At 41.4% G+C, this 22,763-nt stretch overlaps 1 protein-coding gene across 3 annotated transcripts; it reads right to left on the bottom strand.

The window, feature by feature from the left end:
• Positions 1–8,803: 8,803 nt before the first annotated feature.
• LOC116055194 (phosphatidylinositol 3,4,5-trisphosphate 3-phosphatase and dual-specificity protein phosphatase PTEN) lies at positions 8,804–21,782 on the bottom strand. Of its 3 annotated transcripts, none has more exons than XM_031307001.2 (10): positions 20,966–21,780; positions 16,180–16,264; positions 16,019–16,063; positions 15,878–15,921; positions 15,445–15,683; positions 14,832–14,973; positions 13,016–13,084; positions 12,307–12,473; positions 10,094–10,351; positions 8,804–9,913 (listed from the first exon to the last, which is right to left on the bottom strand). In XM_031307001.2, the coding sequence occupies exons 1-10, from the start codon at positions 21,042–21,044 to the stop codon at positions 9,728–9,730; spliced, it is 1,314 nt and encodes a 437-aa protein (XP_031162861.1). In that variant the 5' UTR covers positions 21,045–21,780; the 3' UTR covers positions 8,804–9,727. The 3 variants fall into 3 exon arrangements, with proteins under 3 accessions (XP_031162861.1, XP_031162870.1, XP_031162878.1); XM_031307010.2 differs by having other exon boundaries at positions 12,307–12,452; positions 13,058–13,084; positions 20,966–21,776; XM_031307018.2 differs by lacking the exon at positions 13,016–13,084 and having other exon boundaries at positions 20,966–21,782.
• Positions 21,783–22,763: the final 981 nt, after the last annotated feature.

Raw genomic sequence — 22,763 nt, 5'->3', positions numbered from 1 at the left:
TGCAGCTTGTCTTGTGTCTGATGCTCTTTATTCAATCTGATAAAATCTGGCTTTGTGTGTTGCAGGATGAATACACGGTGGCTTTAAGGTATGTCCTCATGTCGTGATTTATCTGACTTGTGCTGCGCACACAGAAATGAGTGGCAATGTCACAGGTGGCGTGTGTGAGTGTGTGTGTGCTATATGTATGTGGATGCACTGACATTTATTTTTATATGTCAGTGGTTTATAACGTCTCGACTACAGGAGCTGATTGCATGTTTTCATGTCATGCGTGAGATGTCAAAAATGAAAATTTGCACTTGGAGAATGTAGGTATCCAAGCACACATGCGCACACACACACACACACACACATACTGTATTCGTGCACACACAAGCCATCCGTCTTTACTTGGAGACAGGAAACATCAGGGTGTGCTCTCGCTCTCTTTACCTCATTCTCTCTCTCTTTTACACACACACACACAGTCACACACACGTAACCGTTATTTAAGGGTGTGGGGACATTTTCCATGTGGTTTGAGTGGTTAAGCTTTGCAATTGTAAAGTGTGAAAAAACTGCTCTACGTAAATACACAAATGGCTAAAGTGGAGTGGGGGTAAGACCAATTAGATTGAGGCTCATTTAAGTGTTGGGCAAAAACTGGCAAAGAAAAAACACAGCCTTGTCTAGCCAGAACATATCTTTTCTATGAGCTTTGGTGCTCCAGATGCTGACTGAGATATAATGACATTGTTATCATTTATTCTCAGAGTTCAAAATTAAGAGCTAAGTTCAAACAGAATGCTACTTGTGCTTGAAAATCCCCCCCCCCCTTCCTTCTTTCTTCTTCGTCTTCTGCTTTCATAATTTTCTTTGACATGGCCATCTCCTCTCTGACTCATCCTTTAGGTCTCAAGTGTATTGTGGTGAACCGCCACCGAATTCACTCAATTTTAATATCCTTTTTCTCTCCTGTATCCCACTTTCTCCCTCTTTCCATTTCCATTTGCTCTGTGCCTGTCTCTCTTTAGCAAAGGTTAAGTTCTGGTTCAATGTGAATTGCTTTTAATAATGCAGATTGCTAATTAAATATAAATGAGCTAGCTGTTTTAAAAGAAAATAGTCTAAATTACACAGAGTATGTCAATCTTGTGAGCTGAAATAGTATTTGGACAGAAATGCCAGATGGGTAGAATTGGGTTCTTTCTGCATTCACTGTGGCCTTTGGGTTTTTATAAGTGATAGAGAGGACTCGTCATTAACTCACAGGAAACTAATTGTGCGGTTGGTGCTCCAGTTTAAAAGAGCAAAACTGTGTGTGTGTGTGTGTGTGTGTTACGTCAGCTGCTTTAATACAGGTTATACAGGTCCACAAGGTCAGCAGCAGAGGAGTTTAGCATCTTTTGAACTTTTCTCTGTGATCCTGCTTAAATCTTTCGATAATTCACACACGCTTTTGTGCCCTTTATTTTGACAGCATCACTGCAGCGTCATCCTCACTTCTGTTCTCTGTGACGGCGTCAGGGATGGCAGTATTGTGTGCTGTCTCTTCACACCAGCAATTGTGTCAGTTTTACCTCAAAACCTGTTAGCTACGCAACAGTTTTGGCTTTTTGTGTCTTCCTTAATAGCCTGAAATGGATGCAAGTGGAACGGGCGTAAGCCTGCGTGTTTATCTGTTATTGTCTGCGGCTGTGAGCATATGCTATGGGTGTCCTTGTATATGTGTTTTGGGATGCTGTGGGTGGGTACAGTCCATGCACATGCTATGGATGTGGATAACGTGTGTGTGCTCACTGTGTGTTCTCATTTGATGGCTGCTTGCTATCAGTGTTTGTTTGGGTTTAAAAGCCCCTGTCTCTGAGGGTGTTAGCGGGGGTCATCTAAACCGGATCTGCAACAGAATCGCTTGAGAGGCAGAAGCATAATCTGTAGCTGGCTTTGTGCTCCCAGATTAAAGTGATGATGTTTTAAACCTTTCTCACGGCCGCAATATGCCTTTGCTTTCCTCCCTGTTACTCAGTATGTGTGTGACAGCCGATCCACACGCCCGGGTTCAAGAAAAGGACAACTTCCTCGCTATTTATGAAATGGGGAGCTTTAGCACATTATCTGAGGCGACGCACGCATGTTCAATTCATCATTTAATTTGCCTTCAGCGTGGTGTAGCTATAGCGTATCTTCTCCAGTGTTTGAGGGGAAACAGCTGCTAATCCTAATCCCCCCCTGTCTCCCCCCACGGGATTCTGTCAAATCACAGGCCCTTTTAAAAAGCTCTGGCTGGCTGGTTCCAGGGCTGGTTGAGTGGCTGGCTGACTGGCAGGCTCTAAATGAGAGGATGGACTGCGCTTACCCACTCCCGTGACTGACATCCACTAGGCCTATGGATGTCACTATGTCACTTGTTTGTACAAGTATTGTACACCAGAAATTTCCATTGCACACTTGCCCACTGCTTCGTCCAATACAGTGAAAATAGGTAGGAAGGTTTAAATAAATTCATACCACACTGTCAAATAGATCACAAAAAGACCTTTTGGTTTACACAAGATGTAGGTTTACCCACCCCAACTTCGATATTTTCATCTAAAAGGAAACTGACATACTATCTGGGCAACTGTAGCTCAGCCGGTCCAGTGTGTTGACCATTGGTTGCTGGTATAAACCTTTTCTTTTCCTCTCCACATGTTTAAAAGAATAGTTTGACATTTCCAGGCAACCACTGGAAAAGTTGGGAAGGCCAAGAAATAGTCAGGCACATAACCCCCCTTAAAACCACAACTTTCCGTTTTTACACTTTGTTTTTTTTTTTTTTGTACGGATTAATAAACAAGATTTAACATGTCAGGGACCTTTGAAGGTGTTGATAGTTGTTTGTGTTTACCTTGGGACTGAGCCAGGCCAGCTGTTTCCCCCTGTTTACAGTCTTTATGCTAAGCTAAGATAACTGTCTCCTGGCTGTAGCTTCATATTTAACCGACAGATATGAGAGTGGTATTGATCATCTCATCGAACTCTTGGCAAGAAAGTGAATATATTTCTCCAAATGTCATTATTATTAAAATGCTATTAACCATCATCTTGTAATTGCAAATAAATTGTGGCCACAGTGGCCGCTCAGCAAATGTTACATAAGTCTGGTTTCCATCCAAAAGTAGCACAAATTTTAACCAAATTTCTAGAAAATCTGCTGAAGAAAATTCAAATGAATGCGTTTCTATCCCGCTATCATTATGTCAACAAGAGGAGTTGAGCGCATAGATATAAACAGCTGGTACTAATTCTCCAACTAAATGGAAAATCATGTAGAACGCTTGATGGAAATATAGGTTTGTTTGATTTGAGGAGCATTACAGTCTCCTCATCACTCTTCTGCCACTATTTTAGTCTTTTTAGTGGAGTCGCAGATTCAGTGGATGTGTCGTTTATCCGCTAAGTCTGTTTCCATTGCACTTTGTTGCATTTTGTTTTTATCGTTACACCAACTTTTCAACCTCAGCTAAGCATCATTTCTTTTTGCGATATTTGGACTTTTTCCAAATTGAAAATGAGCATAAAAACTGGCAGATAGAAATGTATAGGCTCACTTTAAACCACGGGTAAACCAGAAATGCAGAAAGTTGCAGACTGGTCTCTGGATCCATCATTGGCTGAAGATGACTTATTTGAGAGTCACTGTGTTCGTAAAAATAAAAAATGAATCCGAACTTGAGTGTTTCCGGATTTTGGATCCCTTATTCTGACTATTTCTTCCACAAACTCTCAGGATGTACAGTAAAGGCTTGTTTTTTTATGCATCTCATGAACTGTAAAACCCTTAAGCAATTCCTCTTCTCTGAAATTCTGCAGTACCATTTCTAACTTTCACTATCCAGCACAAACACTAGTATCGGTCTTGTCCATCAGCCGCTCTCACATCAGTCATTTCAGATAATGACTCCCAGCTGGGAGAGACAGAGAGCGGAGGCTGATCAGCCGACACGCTTGCATCTCCCTCCCTTGTTCTTGGTATGTAAGGATGAGATGGGGATGGAGTGCGCGGTTAACTATCAGTCATCAGCGTGAGGATTAGGGACTGTCATCAGCAGCCATATGCCTCATATTACCCTCGTGGTGACACTAGATGGAGAGAGGGAAGAGAGCGAGGAGGAGGAGTAGGAGGAGGCTCGGGGGAAGGATTACACCCGCTCTAAGAGTTCAGGGTAAAAGTCAGGTAGAGAACAGAGCCTGTCAAAGTAAAGTTTCATAAATGCACAGGCTCTGGTGTATGAACGTACATTTTCAAATATGCACAGATAAAGCACAGCAAAGCCCTGCAGCAGGAGCACTCTTTACTACGGGGTTCCCTAAACACAATGCAAGTTCCTGTTCTAGAAATGTGAGTGTGCATGTACACGTTTTGCGTCTGGCTATGCATGTTGAGTGTTATTCAGTAGACACACATGCTCTTCATTGATCACATAGAATAAGCAATGTGTGTGTGTGTGTGTGTGTGTGTGTGTGTGTGTGTGTGCGTGCGCACACGTGTTAAAGAAGGGGAGGGGTTAAGGCGACAGCAATACAGTAAGTATTTCCATGTGCTGTGTGTGCTTCCATAAACACACACAGACTGTCAAGCATGTTGGCATATCTATGTCAACAAACACACACACACACACAGAGCTGGTGTGACTCATTAGTTGACTCAGGTCTTGACAGTAAAAATAACATCTGAAAAACATTTACCGTATATTCGTTAACAGTACGTCCAACTCATGACGAGAAGCACTTCAATGGATTTCCATCAAATGCACCTTGCCAGCTAGATTAACTCTGTGCTACTTCATGCACACGTACAGCTACATGTTTCCAAACATCTCCTTCTTCCCAATTCCACTTCCTCATTCACCATAGTTCCTGTGGCTGTCGTCAGGCTATTTTGGTGCATTCTCACAAAAAGAGAAGAAATGGAGGAGTAGAGGATTCGCTGAAAGATGGAACAAGTTCACAGCATAGAAAATAATGCCACTTTTAAGAGCTGAAATGTTATACAAGGATAATGTAGTGATAATATCTAATAATGTATTCTCATTAGTGTTCTACTCAGATTTTTGCTGCTGGTGGATGCTACTTTCAAAGGCATATTATGCCTGCAATCCACAATGAGTCTTTTCCTGCTGTTGGAGGTATTCATGAAGTTTGACCTAATATGGATTAATCAAGATTCTTGCATAAAAAAAAAAAAAAAAATACAATATACGTTTAATAATATTTATAATTTTTGTTTGTACATCTCTGGATGTCGATGGTTGCATGATAAGATTGAATGCATTATTAATCAGAGCTTATGCTGTCTTTATCATTCAAAGTGATTTGTGTCATGAATATAATGTTGTAAATGTAAATGCGTGTCATCTCATAACCAAAATACTCCCATTTTAGCATCATTACACTGGCATGCTACAAGACCGATTGAGCGTGTTTGCTATTTTTCCTCAGACCACCATGAAAAGGGAAGGAAAGGCAAAGAGGCACTTAGCATGTAAAAAGACCATATGTGTGAGCATGAGTGTGGGCACAGAGAGATGATATGCCTGTGGTCCCGCCTGGCCTTATGTGAGTCTGTGGGAGGCAGAGTATGACTTTGTTCATACTGTAGGATATTTATGTGTGTGTGTGTGTGTGTGTGTGTGTGTGTGTGTGTGTGTGTGTGTGTGTGTGTGAGATGGTCTACACATGTGGGTGTGTGCACTTTTTCCACACGCTGTCATTCGTGTTGCTGCTGAGTCTTTAGTAACTTACACTGCCTGTGTAAGAGTGTGTGTGTATGTGTGTTTCTGTGTGTGTGTTTAAGCTTTTGTTTAATTTCTACTTCCTGTTTTATTCTTGGCCTAATCCAAACGCAACACAGCTGTGCAGTCAGCCAGAGAAAGAGGGCTTGGGGGATGGGTTGCCAGGTCCTGGTGAGTGCAGCCATGCTCTACAACTGCTACCAACAGATGGAAGGGAAATGGGGTTACCAGCTTGGGCTTATCTTCTCTTTGTAGGCCAGACTGACCCTCACACACTCCCCTACCCCCTCATTTTGTCATACTATGCTTAAATCTCTATATTTTGGTGTTAGCTTTTTTTCACAGTAATTTGATGCATGGACTATGCAAGGCCATACCCGCCAGAAAAAAAACATAACAAAAGATGATTGACTGTTATACATGACAAATGCTCATGTCAATATTATGAGATACTAACTAACAATTATGAGCCACTAAATCAGAACCAAACAACCACCAACCACAAAACTCCCAGCCAGGCCAGCTACAGTCAGGCACAATAGCTTCTGGAGATTCTCTTTATTTTCTTTTTACTGTTCTGTTTACTCCCCTCTGGCATTTCGTGCAATGAAATAGTTAATGAAGAGGGAACATAAAGTGCCGTCGCCAACGGGACAATAAGTTCACACAGTTTTTTCAGAAGACACATTTGCACCACTGACTTCTGTCTCAATACTGTCAGCAAAACAAACCTATTCTTAATGCCATTTTCAGAAGGAACAGTCATCAAGACATCAGCACAGCAAAAAAAAACAACCATTTGTCTTTTGAGGAGCTGTTAGGTTGCATTCACACATTTATTTTCAATAACTAACCAGAATGCGAGGCCTATCATTACAATGGGTTTTTAAATGGTATACAAGCCCAAATTAAGTGACTACATGTGAAACATAATGCTACACGTTTTCTTTTGTCTGATCATGAGTCGTGATTGGCAACCACAGCCATCAGGTTGCGTTTCTCCAAAAGTTGATTCTGTTTCATCTTTTCGGCTAAGGGCCGCTGTATTGTTTTCAGCATCTCTGGCGGTCCCCACCGCCGCAGCCTAAACACACTAATCACATTCAAATGAATGGTAGGACTATCGTTTTCCATTCCTGATTTGGTGTGAATGCAGCCTCAATACTCTGACAGAGGAGGGCTAAATAAAAGATGAGCAAATCCACTAATTGCATTAAAATGAATTAGATTTACTACAAAATGTCATTGCTTTAAATGCTGGTGTAATCATAACTTTGGCCTAGTATTTTATGACTTCAGTGAATGTAGAATGAAACATTCATATCATGTCTAAATGTTCTCTTCCTGTTGGAAATGGGCTTCCATAATGGACTAGTGGAAAAGTGGACAGATTGTAAATGAAACATGAATACAATTCCATATCATTTGTTCTGTTTCTTTTACCAGTATACCCTAAAACAGTGTATCTTTATTTAGCTGGATGTATAATATCTGACCCACATAATGGAGAAAAATTCTGATTTAAATATACAAAAGTAAATATTCCTTCAAAACTTCTGTTCCTCCTTTTTTGTCTCATCTTCAAGAGAGCTGGTTGATGCAGAAAAATCAACAGAGGAGCTGGTGCTCAAGACATACAAATGAAGCAGTGTATTGATTAGATTAATATTTCAGATGCTGCTGTGTAGGTGTTTGTGTATGTGATAAGGAGGGCAATCAAAAGCTTAAAATGTGGACTCTCGAGCTCAAACGCTCTACAGAAGTCAGCCCTCTTCAGCCTCGCCTGCCTGTGGAGAGCTGAGGCATCCCTCAACCCAGCACAGCACATTCATTAATAATCTACCAGAGTCTCTTCCTCCTTCTCAGCTCAGCCAATTACAGTCGGGGCCCCTGCGACTACTGCCTGTCTCATTTGACGCTGCACTGGTTTGGCTTTGATGTCTCTATCAACACGAAAGAGCCGAGGACCGAGTCTTAATAGAGCAGAAGGGGATTATGTGACTGCCTGCCTCTGGGGGTGGAACTTTTTTTTTTTTTTTTTATATATATATATATACATACATACATACTTTATTTTATTATCAGGAGACTTTGGGCCACTCTCTGCTCTGCTATCACAGTGACATGGTAGTTAATCCTGTTACACTTTCATTTGGGGAGTCTCGCACAAGCCTGCGAGCGAAGCAGGCTCCATCTACCCGAGGCCTCGCGCTCCTCCCTCCTGGGCTGGTAGCCTTTTCCTTCCTCTGCTCATTTTATGTGGAGAACGCCTTGATTACCCAGCAGCGACCACTGTGCATACGACACTGCTGGTTTGGTATGAGGTCAGGCTGCGTTTGGCTCATAAATGCTATAAAATGTTAAAAAGAGGTCATTTTACTTTGAAATCAATTCAGGAAATATTATTTGGCAGAAATATCGCAGGCGAAAGCTCAGTTGTGTGAACTTTAATAAGCAGACACGTTTCAAAGAATTTAAACTGTTGCTTTGATAAACTGATGTATATGCCTTTTCTCACTGATTAACATTATTGTGCTGTAGATGCTCAGCTTCCTGGTTAAGTCACTTATGTGTTTTGAGGTAGGTTCTTTGCCCTCAGTTGAACTTTTAATAATAATCCTTCCATCACTTCCCTACATCAGATCCCACCAGCTATTTGCAGTGCTGACCTTTAAAAGCAGGAAGTTACTGTTAACACAGCTCCAGCAGCTGCAACCTGCTTTACAGCATTTTTCTCATCAAGTGCAGTGCACATTTTCCTCCAGCGACTAACACGCTCAAGTTACAGGGTCTGGGAGCTGTCACTTAAAATCATGACTTCAGTTGACAGCAATGTGTCAAGTTAGACTGCATTGGCTTCATCATTTGATGACAACTGCATATCGCAAAATTAATTTGCACTCCACTCGCATGATTTTCTTTAACTGCGAACAGCATAAGGGAGAACATTACATAAACCTCTGATGTAATTTTCTGAGCATGACTCAAAGCACTGGGGAACCCCACGCAGAAGACACATCTCAAAGCTGGTTTCTTTAAGAAAAGACAACATTGCATACATTTATTAGGGATGGACGCCAATTCCAATACATGCAAATCACCATTGTCCTTTAAATGTAGTGTTGACATTATTGCAAACACTTGTCTCCCTGCTGTTGTGTATTATATTTTTATTATCTTAGGATAAAAAAAAAACATTAACAATTACATGGGATGCCTTGTTCTGCATAATTTAACGTATACACAGTGGGAACAGGAATGGCAATGCTTTAGACATCACAGCCTCTTCATAACCCCGCCCACCCCAAACCCACTGCCCGCATGCAGTTTGTACTGCACAAAGACCAAAAGTCACGTGAGACAGCCTGCAAAGAGCACAAGAAGCATTCACAGTAAAAGGAGGATAGGATGGAGGGGGGAGAGAGAGAGAGTAAAAGATGAAAGGAGAAGGGGGTGGGTGGGTGGGTGGGGAGGAGGAGAAGAGAGGGAGTGAACAAAGTGACTGCAGCACTGGCCTTGGTTTAGACAGGAGAAGGAGCAGCATAGTCCTAGTATATCATTCTATCTTCTCCCACACTTCAACTCCCATCTCCTGATTGTGGTACTCTTTCCATTGTCTTTGACACAAAAAAAACGTTTATATGCATGTATATATGTATATACATATACGAATGTATATAGATATATATAAACACATTTTTATAGCTAAAGCACCTTTTCCCATGGGGCAACAGTGTCAATACCTCGCACATGGTACATGGCCCTGCCAAAGAAAAAAAGAAAAAGAAAAAAAACAAACATATTGGTCAGGATATTTATCTTTTTTTCCCTAAAATTGGCATTTGACATGATGATATTCTATTGCCGTCTGGGGGAGGGAAGGGACAAAGGTTCTTCTTTTGAGTTTATATTCAAGTTTTCTCCTTTTTTTTTCTGGTGTATAATTTCTTCTTTTCCTGTTTAAAAAGAGTTCACACTTTTGTGATTTGCGTGTGCTGCTCTTCATCAAAAGGTTCATTTTCCGGATCAGAGTCAGTGGTGTCAGAGTATCGATAATGGTCTGGCTCATTGTCGCTAACGTCCGGGGTGACGGATGTCGAAGTGCTTGCCTCAGAATTCGAAGGCTCCTCCACGGTTTTCGTAAAATACAACTTCACCTGGAATTGCAAATTAAGAAACTAACTTCAGTCTGTGCGATAAAAATGATAAACAAGCCTTATCATTGCTCCTTCCATTACTTTCTATAGCAATCATAGTTAAAACGAATGACTGATTTGACAGACTTAAAGATAACAATCAATCCTTTTATCCAGCAAATATCCAAATGAAATCCTTACCTTGAAGTTTGGCGAGAAGTAGCGGTTAGCTTTGTCTTTGTTGGCCTTGTCCAAGTCGTTCTTAGTCAGCGTCAGGATGAGGTAGTCCCTGTCCCGGTCACTTTCCCTGCACTCGGTGCTCTGCGGCTGGCCCTGGCCCGGTGCCGGTACCCCCTGCTGGCTGTCTGCGTTGTTCACCGCCCCGTTCTCTATCTTGTCCGCGCTCTCCTCTGGTCCAGGAATGAAGAACGTGTTCACCCAGAAGTGAAACATTTTGTCCTGAAGGGCAGAGTTAATGAGATGTAATGAAAAATTGGGCGAAAAAGAGAATTCAAAAAAGGAACTTTTTTTTTTTTTTAATAAATAATACGGCTGGTGTTATTCTATATTTTTGTTATTGTCAAATCTCAGTAAAAAAATGTAACCAACAATGTGTTAGTCCATCTCAAAGTACTTTCAAACTTCCCTACCTACTGTCTGTGGCACTCAGCTTCGAGCCCATTTGTTTCTACTGAAGATGTGAATGTTTCAAAACTGCTCAGTTTTTTTTTTTTTTTTTAATTATTAGTCATTTTATAACGGAGCTTTTAGCCACTGTAGTTTTTAACTTTGCCAAAACACAAGTACATAAAGCATTTGTTGGGGACTATTTTCAACTGTGAATACACATTTGTTGAGTTAGTGAGTATTTATGGCAGCAGGACAGATCGACTCAAAATAAACTACAGCGCCCTGCTAATGAAGTAACGTTGGAACTAATAACATTGGCTATATTGTAGGGGTGGAACGGTACATGTATTCGTATTGAACCGAAACGGTACGGGCGTCACGGTTCGATGCATGAATTTACACGGAGAATACACGGTATAAAAATTCTTAAATTAATTAATATTAAAATTAATTTGCACACAATTAAACTTGCGTGCAAATTAATTAATGTAATGCGGAACTACTGTTAGATACGTGGGTTCTAGGGACACCTAATCTGTAGCCCCGCCTTAGCTCTGAAGCTAGCCGAGCTCTCCGCCTACATTCAGTTTTTTGTCAGGTCGACGGTCTAATGAGTGAGTCAGAGATAGCAGCACGAAAGGACGAGTATGGCGAGTAGTGGCGACCCACAAGAGTTAGAGGACCCACCGGCCTCTTTAAGATCGCAAGTTTGGGAAAACTTCGAGACTGTACGGCTGCAACCTGGAGCCTCCCGTGTCATGCACTATTGTCTCATGCCCTCCCGCCTGGTGCCGTCCCTGCCTTGAAAACTTCGGTCTTTGGGTCAGTTACAGTAGTACATGCGAGAGAGTGGTGGATAAGACGAGGACTGTGTCGGCGTTGTTCAGCACTTGTTGGGTATGTGAGTGGAAATACAACTAACATGCATATCCAACACCATCACTCAGAACGAGACAAAAAAAAAAACTGTCCAACTTCTCCTACCTACAGTGCTTAACCAGCCTTTAGATACAAATAGGGCTTCAAGTATTTGCTGTACTCGAACCTCGTTACAACATGCCATCCCATCCACGTATTGTTTTGTTTATTATTCTATGTAATTTGCACTTTCATAAATAAAAGATGCTGTTTTCAGCTTTATAGCCGATTGTCTTATTTTGTTTACAAGTTCCAGATGGAGTCTGGAGATGATGTGGGGTACTTATTGTTTACTGTTTACATCTTACTTTACATACTTCAGGCTGTTGCAGCTAGCTCAGGGGAGAGACTGTATGACACTAGGTGGTACAGCCTGAGACATGCACAGTAAAAAGAAAATTGACTTCTGCATTTTTGTTTTGCTTTTCCCTCCATTGTACCGAACCGTGATGTCTGAACCGAGGTATGAACCGAACCGTGACTTCTGTGTACCGTTCCACCCCTAGCTAATTAATGAGTTTTTAATAGTTTTTGGAAAGAGGTCTATGGCAGAGAGGAATACACTATATCAGGCTTTTGCAAGAAAAAACAACTATACTTAACTTGTATTTTCATGGGATTTGTTAATGAAAAAATCTCCAAAAAAAAACAATGCTACCAGCCTTGTCCTTAAAAAAAAAAAAAAAAAAAAAAAAAGCATAATTGTTGGCAGCGTTCTAATCGAGAAAATGCTTAAATAAATGCCTATTCATTGTTCTTTGACCTAGCAGACGTAATGACAAATCAACAGCTTAAATAAGCTCTTCATGACCGACAGAAATGCGTCAAACTAAGCTACAATGAAAGCCCCTGAACACACAACTAACCTTCTTCATCATCTTATTCTGTTTATGGAAGAACTCCACTTTGATGTCTCCACAAACTGGCAGCGGCTGGGGGAACTCGAAAAACATGTGCTTGTCCTCACGCCGCGTCTGAGCGGGGTTCGACGTGTGAATCTTCACTTTTAGCTGGTACACCACAAACTGGGGATCTGCCAAAAAAAAAAAAAAAAAAAAAGGTCAACGTTGCACCAACGTTTGGGGGGGGGCAAGATTGAGAGATTTGTGAGTAGAAGAGACAGAAAACACAAGAAGAAGGAGTGACAGGAGGAGTAGGAAGTGAATCAAAAGGGATAGACATGACAGCAGTGTTATACGAGTTTGACAAAAAGAAACAGCACACCACCACCTCCCCCCTCTGAATAAGTGCAACACAGTATATTAAAATTAAAGAGGGGAAAGGGAAATACCACAAAATGTTAACACCCAAAGAGACCCAGAACCAGAGGCATATGACCCTATTCTGACAGACGGTCTTGGACCGGCACAACTCATTACATATAGAAGAATTTCAACCCTTTTTTTTCCTGCTGGGTGGGAGTGGTGCTGGAGATAACTTCATATACCTGTAAACTAGTCCTATATCCTGCTAGGCAACATGCCTACCTCAGAAGGCTCCTGCCTACTGAATCTATGGGGCCATATAAAAAGGCAAATGAGTGAAATGATAATAATGGATGAAAGGCTCATTTACCCCAATGCCAATTCCCTTTCTTGAAGCCCTGAGGGGTCGGCTCGCTCCTGTTTTTAAAGGTACTGTCCCCTTAGAGAGAAAGAAGGAGATTATCATTAACAGGACCTGGCTGGCCTGTCAGGGGCTTGACAGCACAGCAGGCACAAACAACAGCTCTACACAAATATTTACAGATATCAGCATCGACATAGCTTTTCTTAAAAACAACATATAGTACGTGGCTCAAAAGTGGAGTTATGCATCTTAAAACATTTGACCTGGTGGATTGTGAAATGCACAAAGGGGAAGGGGGTACTTGACATTGCTGACAACCACAAAACATTTGAGTTGTCTTTTGTGAATAAAAAATAAAAAAAACAAATGTGTGATGTGGAGGGTATTTGTACCAGAATTATCAAACTTGCTTCTCCTTTTTTACAGCTATGATGAGCTCAAACCTGTGTGTGTGTGTGTGTGTGTGTGTGTGTATTAAGACGTCAAACTCAGAATAGGGCCTTTTTCAAGGGAGTGTTAGAAGGTAATAAATAGAAGGTAATACAGTCAGGGAATATTCAGCACAGCCAGGTGTTAAGGGTGAAAAAGCCACAGATAGTTTATAATGGACAAATTAGATACATGAAAAGGCACAACATTGTGTGTCTCGGACACATTATGAGAAATAAAAAAACACAATAGAGAACTATTAAACCGAAAATTTATCTGCTTGGACATTTCACTAAAGGTCTCACAAATGTCTCCGTTTGGGTGACTTAAGTTGAATTACGGTATAAGTTAGAGGATATGGAAAGCTAAAATCAGTACTGATGTTAAATGATAACGTTTTGGTTTTAGTACACTTTTACAATCACGCATATTACTAGTCAAACTGCTTTGTGTCTGTGCCACTCTGCCATTTAACACAGTGCCAGTGTTTGCACACACACCATTTTACAACAAAGTCATACCACTCAAGCCAAGCAAACACGCAGTGATAGGTAAACGCTCAAGACTGAGTGACTGAAACCAACTACAGTGACTTATTAACACTTGTATGTAAAAGAAAAAAAAAAAAAAAAGAAATCACTGACCAAACTATTTAATACCTTTACTGACTTTTAGTTACTTCCTGGTTACGTGTGAGTAAAGCACACAAAGCATATCTGGCTTTGACTGTACTGTCCGGTGTGTGCGTTTACTTCCCTCGTGCAGCGCTTTAAGTGTTCTACTCTGTTTAAACAGTGCATATTGTAATTTCTCTGAATACTGTGCACAGAAAAGTATTGCACAGCAGAAAATGAACAAATGAAAGTAATCCTCATGAGGAAGCTTAAAAAAAAAAAAAAAATAAAAAATAAAGGCTCAAATGCTCAACTTTGCGTTTTAAGATTTTTTTTTTTTTATCTCAAAAACCTCTTATCGATGTTTGTTTTTCTTGAGTGGGAGAAGTCAAAGAACAGACATCCTGTGATCCTGATAACATTTGAAAACGTCATTATGACAAATAGAGGTGATCTGATTGAAAATTTTTGTGGGCAGAGAATGAGTTGGCCTTGTTGGAAGCAGCAGCAAGAGGACTTAATCAATAAGAAGCTGCCCTTCTGAGTCAAAAAGGTCTAAAAATACTACAGCGAAATTCGGCCACACTTGATTTTAAAACCGCCCGGCACAGGACGACTCAACTCTACCATCGATGACCTGTTCTGTTCTATGGTGCTGAACTGCAGCGTGGGTGAGCCCTACAGTGCACAGCACATCCAAGTCTCTCGTTCCATTTGAACAGCGCTATGCATGCCTACGCCCTAGTTTGGAGTTAAAGTTGAACATGAGCGTGACTCACTGCAGGTGCCCCCGCTGAACATAGGGAGAGTCTCGAACACCATTTTGTGGAAGAGGAGAGCCACCGGCTTGTACTCTAGCTGGTTCTTCAGTAGGTAGCTGTAGTAGTAGACGTAGCGGCGCTGGCTCGGGATCGTTACTCCCTGCAACAACAGTGACAATGTTTTAGAGATCTTGAACGTACAAAATGGTTCTCTTTTCTGCGTGTGATCCAAGTGTTTGCAACTAGAGCTGGAGCAAAAAAATGACTCAACAACTTTGATGATCAAGTCACTTTGAAAGCAAACAACGCCAAATATTATCTGTGACCAGCTCCTTAAAAAGGAGTATTTTCTGCTTTTCTCTGTTTTACATAGATTATTGTTATTAGTATACATTACCTTATATAGATTTTGGAAAAGCAATTTCAATAGGTCACCTTAGAATCCGGAAAAATGCTATTTTGACAATTTTCTGATAACTGGACAAAACTAAATAATCTGCAGACTTATCGATAATGGAAAAAAATAAATAAAAAAAAAAAAATCAGGAGTTTCAGCCCTAGTTGCAACAATTGATGTGAAGTGATAAACAGCTGCTGTGTTGAGACATTTGGTCTCAGATTGACATATCACCTTCTTGTCCCTTGTCCTGACTTCACCGTAAAAGTCGAGCGCTTCTTGGGCCTCCAGGAATTTGCCTCGATGGAGGAGATAGGCGCAGATCATGACTCCAGTGCGGCCCTTCCCAGCCTTGCAGTGGATGGCCGCCACGTGATTGTCATCCTCGCTGAGCCACTGGTCCAGGTCTTCACAAAACGGCTTAATTAGCTCCAGCTGAGGAGGGTTGTGGTCTTCGAAGGGGTACTGTGCAACTGATGCGTGACGGGACGCAAAGTTGTAACCAGAGAAGAAAAGAAATGAGGACACAGATAAGGGGACAAGGCAGGGAGGAAGACACGCTAGACGTTTTGTGGGATTTTTTTTTTTTTTTTTCCTCGACCTTGTGTGTCACCAGGCTTTTAGGTCAGACTGAGAAAAAGCATCTATGGAACACAAAGCAGCCTACCTCTGCAGTTAAATTTGGCAGCGTCGTAGTGTCTTTCTGCGCAGCTGAAATGGGAAGAAAATCAAGTTAGCAAACACACAGAGGAAGTTATTAAGCGAACAAAGAGCAGTTCAGGTATAAAAGAAAATGTGGAACACTTACAGGTTGTAGATTTTATAATGGTTTTTATGCTTTGAATCCAAAAACCTGTTTGCAGGAGAGAACATAATATAGTTATGTGCCAGGGCAAAATGAATAGACACAAATGTTCTCTAATTCTTCTTTCTTACATTTCCCTTTTCTATTATCACATAACAACTCACCGTACTACATCGTCTATATTGTTTCTGTACACGCCTTCGAGTCTCTCTGCTGGAAAGCCCATTGCGATAATGTTTGGGTAGATATCTGTTTAGTCAGGGGTCAAGGTAATGTACATTGTGCATGACTGTGGAAATCAAGCCTATTCAGAAAAGAAGGCATGGAAGCAGCAATACCGAGGGGCCCAGCGCCACAAATCTTTAACTGGAAGAATAAGTAGGTCTGCCTATGCTTTCAAGAGCTATGTAACAAGACTAAAAAAATGAAATGCATTTCTTTAGTTGAAAGAAGTTACAATGCGTAAGAATTTGCCATTTGAGCTCAATGATAAGAATGCAAAGACAGGCAGCAGAGGATAAAAAAAAGTTTCAGCCAATGTCAACATGAGGGTGTCAATGTAGTTAACGATAGATGGGAGCACATAGAAGGGGCACTGATCTGTGTGTGTGTGTGTGTGTGTTGTGACAGATGGCCTTGACAGTTAGAAGCAGGCAGAGAGGATGGGAGTAACAGCTCTCCTGCACGAGCCAGGCCCACATGTGGGTGCACGAGGAGAGTCTCCGCTCCCTGACCTGCAATTATTTTTAGAGCCCAAAGTTATATTGGGATGACTGCAAATGTTCGGCTTATCCCTCTTTCAAGCTCAGCCGGAACAATTTGAATATCTATGAGATCGAACGCAGGCAACATGAAGATGCACAGGTATAAAAGGGTTCATCAGACAAAAGTCCTTTGTGTTACGACTTGCAGGTTGCACATGCAGCAGAAGGAAGCTGTTGTGTTTCTACGACATGCGGTGATGGACAAGACAAGTGCAAAGCAACACTTGGCGAACCGCATGCACTTGATTCCACTACAAGTCCAACTTCTATTTGCACCACCTTGCTCGTGCTACACCTGCCTTTAAAAGTTGCACTACATCCTCAAACGGGCCTCAATATTTCAGCGCAGGATAGCGATGGAAAATGTCATAGCCAATTACACGGTGACATACATACAATGTTAAAGGCACACATGGGTGTCATGTTGCAGAGAAAAGAATAATTGAGTTGGCGCGCATGTCTTTGAGGCTCGGCTGCAACGCCTACCTGTAACTGAAGTCTGCTTGTCGCCATAGCTGTGGGATTTCACACTTTAACCACTGACTAAAGGGCAACCTTTTCTTACACTTCCTGTGCCACGGTGTCAAAAATAGAAAAGCTGAATATTTCTAATTGGATGTGTCGGTTTCATTTTGAGCAGACCCATTTTCCCAGAGTCAAATCACTTTTTGACTGGTCAGAAAAATTTGACACACGCATCTGACAACTCTGGCTTAGCTAGTGTGCACGTGCAAAAACACACAAGAGCAACCCTTTCCATGGTGCACTGTTCCATCAGTAGACCTGCTGGTATAGAAACATTTTGGAATCCAGAACATGTAGACACATATCCAAAAGATTAAAGTGCCCATATTATGAAAAAATATATATATATTTTTCTGGGATTTGGGGTGTTATTTTGAGTCTCTGGTGCTTCCACACGCATATAAACTTGGAAAAAAATACATCCGTGCTGTTTTGAGTGAGATACGGGTTTCTGAATGTGTCCTGACTTCAGTCTCCGGGTGAGCTGTTCAAAATCGGCAGGGCAGTCTACGTCAGTAGCCGAGACGAGGTGGCTAACCGTAGCATGCTAGCACTAGCATTCTAGCTCATTCTCAATGGCAAAACACTGCTACAACACACACTAGTTCACCATAATCTACAAAAGAACTACTTGCATGTCCCTATTCTGCAGGTATTCCACACAAAGTTGGAAGTGCGCTCTCGTTTAGAAGAAGTCTCCCGGCTAATCCTGCCTTGTAATAACTGAAGTTTTAGAAACAAACAGCTAGATGATGTGATCATTACCTAGCTACTGTGCATGTGCGCTCCCAACAAATATGGGATAGAAGTGCAATGCCTCACTCTGTAGCTAAAACAGAGACCTGAACACACAGGGTGAAAAGAGGATCTGCAGCAATGTGTAGTACAACAAAAATATGGTGTTTTTTGAAAATTAAACCATGTAAACCTATTCTGGTACAACCTCAAAATACAATGATGAACCTGAAATGAGCATAATATGGGCACTTTGATGAAATTTCAAACATTTTAGCTGGAAAACAAAACAAATGACCGATACGATATTCAACCCCTGTAAAAGAAATTCATTGAGTGCCCCAGCGCAGCTTCATACAGCTGAGGTTTTGTCAACACAGGTCTTGATGCATGAATTCCACAAGCCCAATAGCAAATCTATGGTATTATTTGCATACAGCCAAGCTACTTCCCTTTAGCTCAGGACGGAGAAGCCTATCTGTACATACTGTGCCATAATCCCGTCCATTAATGCTTCAAAGACCTAATTAGAGCCAAACACAGCTTTTCTATGCTATTTTGATTGGCTATGCCAACACTTGGACCTACTGGCAAAGTGATCCCAGTCACTCTATTCTAAAAAAGCTCCAGAGCTCCCAGGAGAGCCTCAGCCCAGGGCATGGGGGGGCTTGGTCTCTGCAGCTGGGAGGAAACGCACATACGGGACCCCCGACGGAAGCTCCAAGTAGGAGGGGAAAAAAAAGAAAGAAAATCTGCCATTTCAGGCACGCCTTTTCTTTAAAGCCATCCCTGCCTTAGCTCTATGCATACGCCAAATCCACAACTGAGAGCAAGAGAGAGGGGGGGAAAGGGAGAGTGGGAACGGACGAGCGCTGAGTGAGGAGGGGGTGGGGAGGACAGGAAAGGAAAGGAGGAGAGCAGAGGAAAGGGGGCAAGCACAGGGAGGAAGAATTAGAGTGGGAGTAGTAAAGAAAAAGAGCAAAGGAGAGGTGGTGGGTTGAGAGGGTAAGAGAGGGAGAGAGCTCTCAGACAGCAACGCTGATACAAGATCACTGGTAACTCTATTTTAAGGGCAATTCCCAGAACTGTGATACTGCATTTCATAACTGCAGCGAGCCCATATTGTTTTTAGACACCATGCCAAAAATGATAAAAGGGATGGTTAGAAAGGGCCCACATCTGAAAAAGGGGAGACTTCAAGCCAAAGAAAGATGCCACTTTTGAGTGGCGTGCACCCTTCACACCTGCACAAAGCTCTAGAGACACAAGTCATGCCACAAGCTTTACCACATTAGAAAACCAGGTGAGAAACATCTGATCAAATATTGTGATGCACACGCTTCAGCATCTGCAGTCAAACATGCATCCCAGCTGACACCTCTGTTCAATATGTTATCTATGTTATCTATAGTGGCAGTCAAGGTAACTATCTATAGTGGCAGTCAAGGTAACTAGCACTCAGCTTCACATTTACATTCTTCTACAAAAACACAAAAAGCTATAGAGCAACATTACCAAGTTAATGTAACAATTACTGATGATAACCAGAGCAAATTATGTCCATAAATAACGAGGCCTGTTTAAATTACATGCTGAACAGATAGGGCTGCAATTTAGAATCATTTTCATTATCTATTAATTTTCCCCATACCCATCCAACTAGTCATTAGTTCTATAAAGGGTCAAAAAATGAGTTAAAAAATTGGCCATTACAATTTCCCAGAGCCCAAGTTGGCATCTTCCAATGCCTTGTTTTGGCCAATAACCCAACAGTCCAAAACACAAAGATGTTTAATTTAATATCATGCAAGACTAAGAAAACAGGCACATTTTCACATTTGAGAAGGTGGAGGCAGTGAATTTCTGCAATAAAAAAAAAACAGCAAACAATTATCAAAATTGACTCATCCATTATTCGTCTACTTGTTTCAACTCTGAAACGAGAAATATCAAACTCAGGACTCAAAAGGCCAAAAAGGATTTTTGAAATCCTGATAAAAAGTCAAATGTACATCCAACTATAACCATAACCCTCTCTCAGTACTGTCAGACATTACATTTTGCATTCAGTTGTCCATGGTCAACCACATCAGTTGCTAATCTAGTTTATCACCAGCCAAAAACCTAAAAATACCAACTCCAGTACCAGTGGTACTGCACTAGGTCAACTATTATCAGTGGTAATAGATGAGAAATGAGTCCTGCAGAGGGGACTGAAATAGCAATTCTTAAAGCTGGAAATGATTGTATCTCCATAAAAGGGAAAGGAATTTGTTAATTAGATTTTCAAAGATTTGAAAATCCATCAATGAATACTCACCCATAGAGGACACAGGTGAGGCAAGGGTGAGTGTACATCAGGGATGTTAGTCTTTTCAGCTACTTGCATCATACACCAGAAACCTACCCTATATTCTATCTAGATTTATAAACATGAAACATTAAGTAGAAAGATATTCTGAGATCAATACTAGACAACATCTACCTGCCTTCAAACACCAACTAATAAAGGAATTAAAAATAAATAAATAAATAAATAAAAAAAAATACTACTCAATGCCACTAACAATTTTCACAACCTCAAGCTAGGTCCACCGCTGGGTGACTGGTATGCAAGTTAAATGCCCTGCCGTTCTTTCAAAACACGAACTAATGTCCAGTGAAACGGGGCTTTCCAGCAATAACATGACTGTGACATTTATGTGTGCTGGTTTGACAGATCCACCATCTTTCAAACATGCTGGGTGACAGCAAAGCTGCGCTCTCTGACCAACTAGCCAGCTCGCTAAGTTAGCAGGTAAGCTAACTACCTCACGTTACTCCACTGACATGTCTGGTTCCAGTTCTACTACTCAATGCAACTATTACTCATTACTAGTTAATGTTCCGGATGCCGGATGAAAATAAGGGACATATGAAAGGATACATGTTAAGTCCAGGTCGAACCCATCTTCTTGATATCTCCTTTTGTTCCGGCTGACCATTTCTTTTATAATCGCAGCCATTGTAACGTTAGCAGGTGACAGGAGTCTATATGGGGTAACGTTATGGTTAAATGATGAGAACAGTTTTTTCCTAGTATTTGCTGTATTGTCGTGTATGTCGCAGTCAATGGGTCTGCTCTCCGTCGCCGGCTGCTCTCTGAATTCTGCAGGTCCTCGCAGAGACGTGCTAGCCAGCGGAGCTAGCGGTGGCTGTCGGTAGGATTAGAAAGGCTTCCTCTGGATCATAAAGACGGGCCTTGCTCTGCTCCTCCGTGCAGGCCCGACTTTCCCAATCCTGCAAATCGTCTTGCAAACACCCCCGAATTAAATACATGCAGTTGTCCGTTAGATGCCAGACACGGTCCAAGCCGATGGCTCAATCGCAGCAGCCGCGATTGACAGCGAGAGGATAGAGAACTCACCGGTTCCCGAAACCCGTATCCAGTCACTCAGATGTAGCTAGCTCGCTAGCTAACGAGTTAGCTAGCGCAGCTATGCTAGCTCCTTTTTCGATCCAAAAGCCTCCTAACGATTCAACATTGTCATCGACTGATTGCCAAGAACACATCTGAAACAAGTGACAGGCTCCACCTTAAATGTATATAGACTATACAAAGATCAGAAATCTGCACAGATTGGTTTGACAGTTGCGTCCCGGGGAATCATCGTTCTTCTTTTCTCGTTCCTCTCTCTCCAGCTGAACTCTCAGGCTCCCATCATGGCCTCCACCGAAGGAAAAAAAGAAGGTAGAGCAGGCTGGGATTTTAGAACAAATATCCCACCGCCTTCACAATATAGTTCCACAGTTTAATTTAAACCGGCAAATGCAGCATTAACTCATATTGTTTCAACAATAAAGATTAGAATCCGATGAACAACTACTTACATATGTAATCGTTTTAACCCTAAAAAGCGCAACAATCGAGTTATTTCGTGCTTCTGGCGGAAGGATAAAGTGAGTCCGCATGCGACGCTCCCTTCTGTCAAAGTGATCACGTGTGGCTGTAATTAGGGAAGTTTCCAACCTAATGTCACTTTTCGCGGTTTAAACTGTCATTTTACAAAAATATTTTTGTAACATATCAGTTCATAAGACATAGATATTAGGTTTACAATGGAAACTAATATACTTTGCAGTACATTCATTGCCTTCTTTATACAAATCCAAAATATTTATCTGGAATAAATTCTAGGTTAGGGCTCTACGGGGTTTGGATTAGATCTGAACCAATTAGTTAAATAATCAATTAGTCAATCCACAGAAAATAAAACATTTTGATTATCGATTAGGCTAATTGGGTTTTTTTAAGTGCCAAATATTCACTGGTTCCAATATCCGTTTGCCTTTGATATTAACCTTCATGCCAGTACTGAACACCTGAGTGGAAATGTGACTTTATCACATTTATGTGGTGTTAAAATAGTTAGCCTAAATTCAGAAATATTAGGTCTGTATGACACAAGAGATTTACACCAGTAGCCATCCTGGTCATTTCTCTGTGACATGACATGTTGGAGGTAGTTGGAGATTTTATAAAGTAGGCTACTGAAGGTGCAGTTCAGCAGATTGAAATGGGGTTACCTGGAACATCGCAGATTAAATGATCTGATCCCATGTGAGGCTAATTTAGAATCTGCTACAGTGGAGACTGGTTCTCCTCATAGAAGAACACTCATCTCGTAGAAATGTAACCCCTACAGCTGAAAAAAATAATCAGTTCATCAAGTTCACTCAACCAT

The sequence above is a fragment of the Sander lucioperca genome, chromosome 15 (assembly GCF_008315115.2).
Source record: "Sander lucioperca isolate FBNREF2018 chromosome 15, SLUC_FBN_1.2, whole genome shotgun sequence".
NCBI classification, from domain to species: domain Eukaryota; kingdom Metazoa; phylum Chordata; class Actinopteri; order Perciformes; family Percidae; genus Sander; species Sander lucioperca.
This window is presented reverse-complemented; position numbering and strand designations above follow the sequence as displayed.

Excerpts from the sequence above, each read along its gene's own strand:
- LOC116055194 (XM_031307001.2), bottom strand. The coding sequence starts at position 21,044 with ATGGCTGCGATTATAAAAGAAATGGTCAGCCGGAACAAAAGGAGATAT. Across the intron at positions 14,974-15,444 it reads TCAGGACAAGGGACAAGAAG|GGAGTAACGATCCCGAGCCA; the intron begins GTGATATGTCAA and ends CTGTTGTTGCAG. Across the intron at positions 13,085-14,831 it reads GTTCAGCGGGGGCACCTGCA|GGGACAGTACCTTTAAAAAC; the intron begins GTGAGTCACGCT and ends TTTCTCTCTAAG.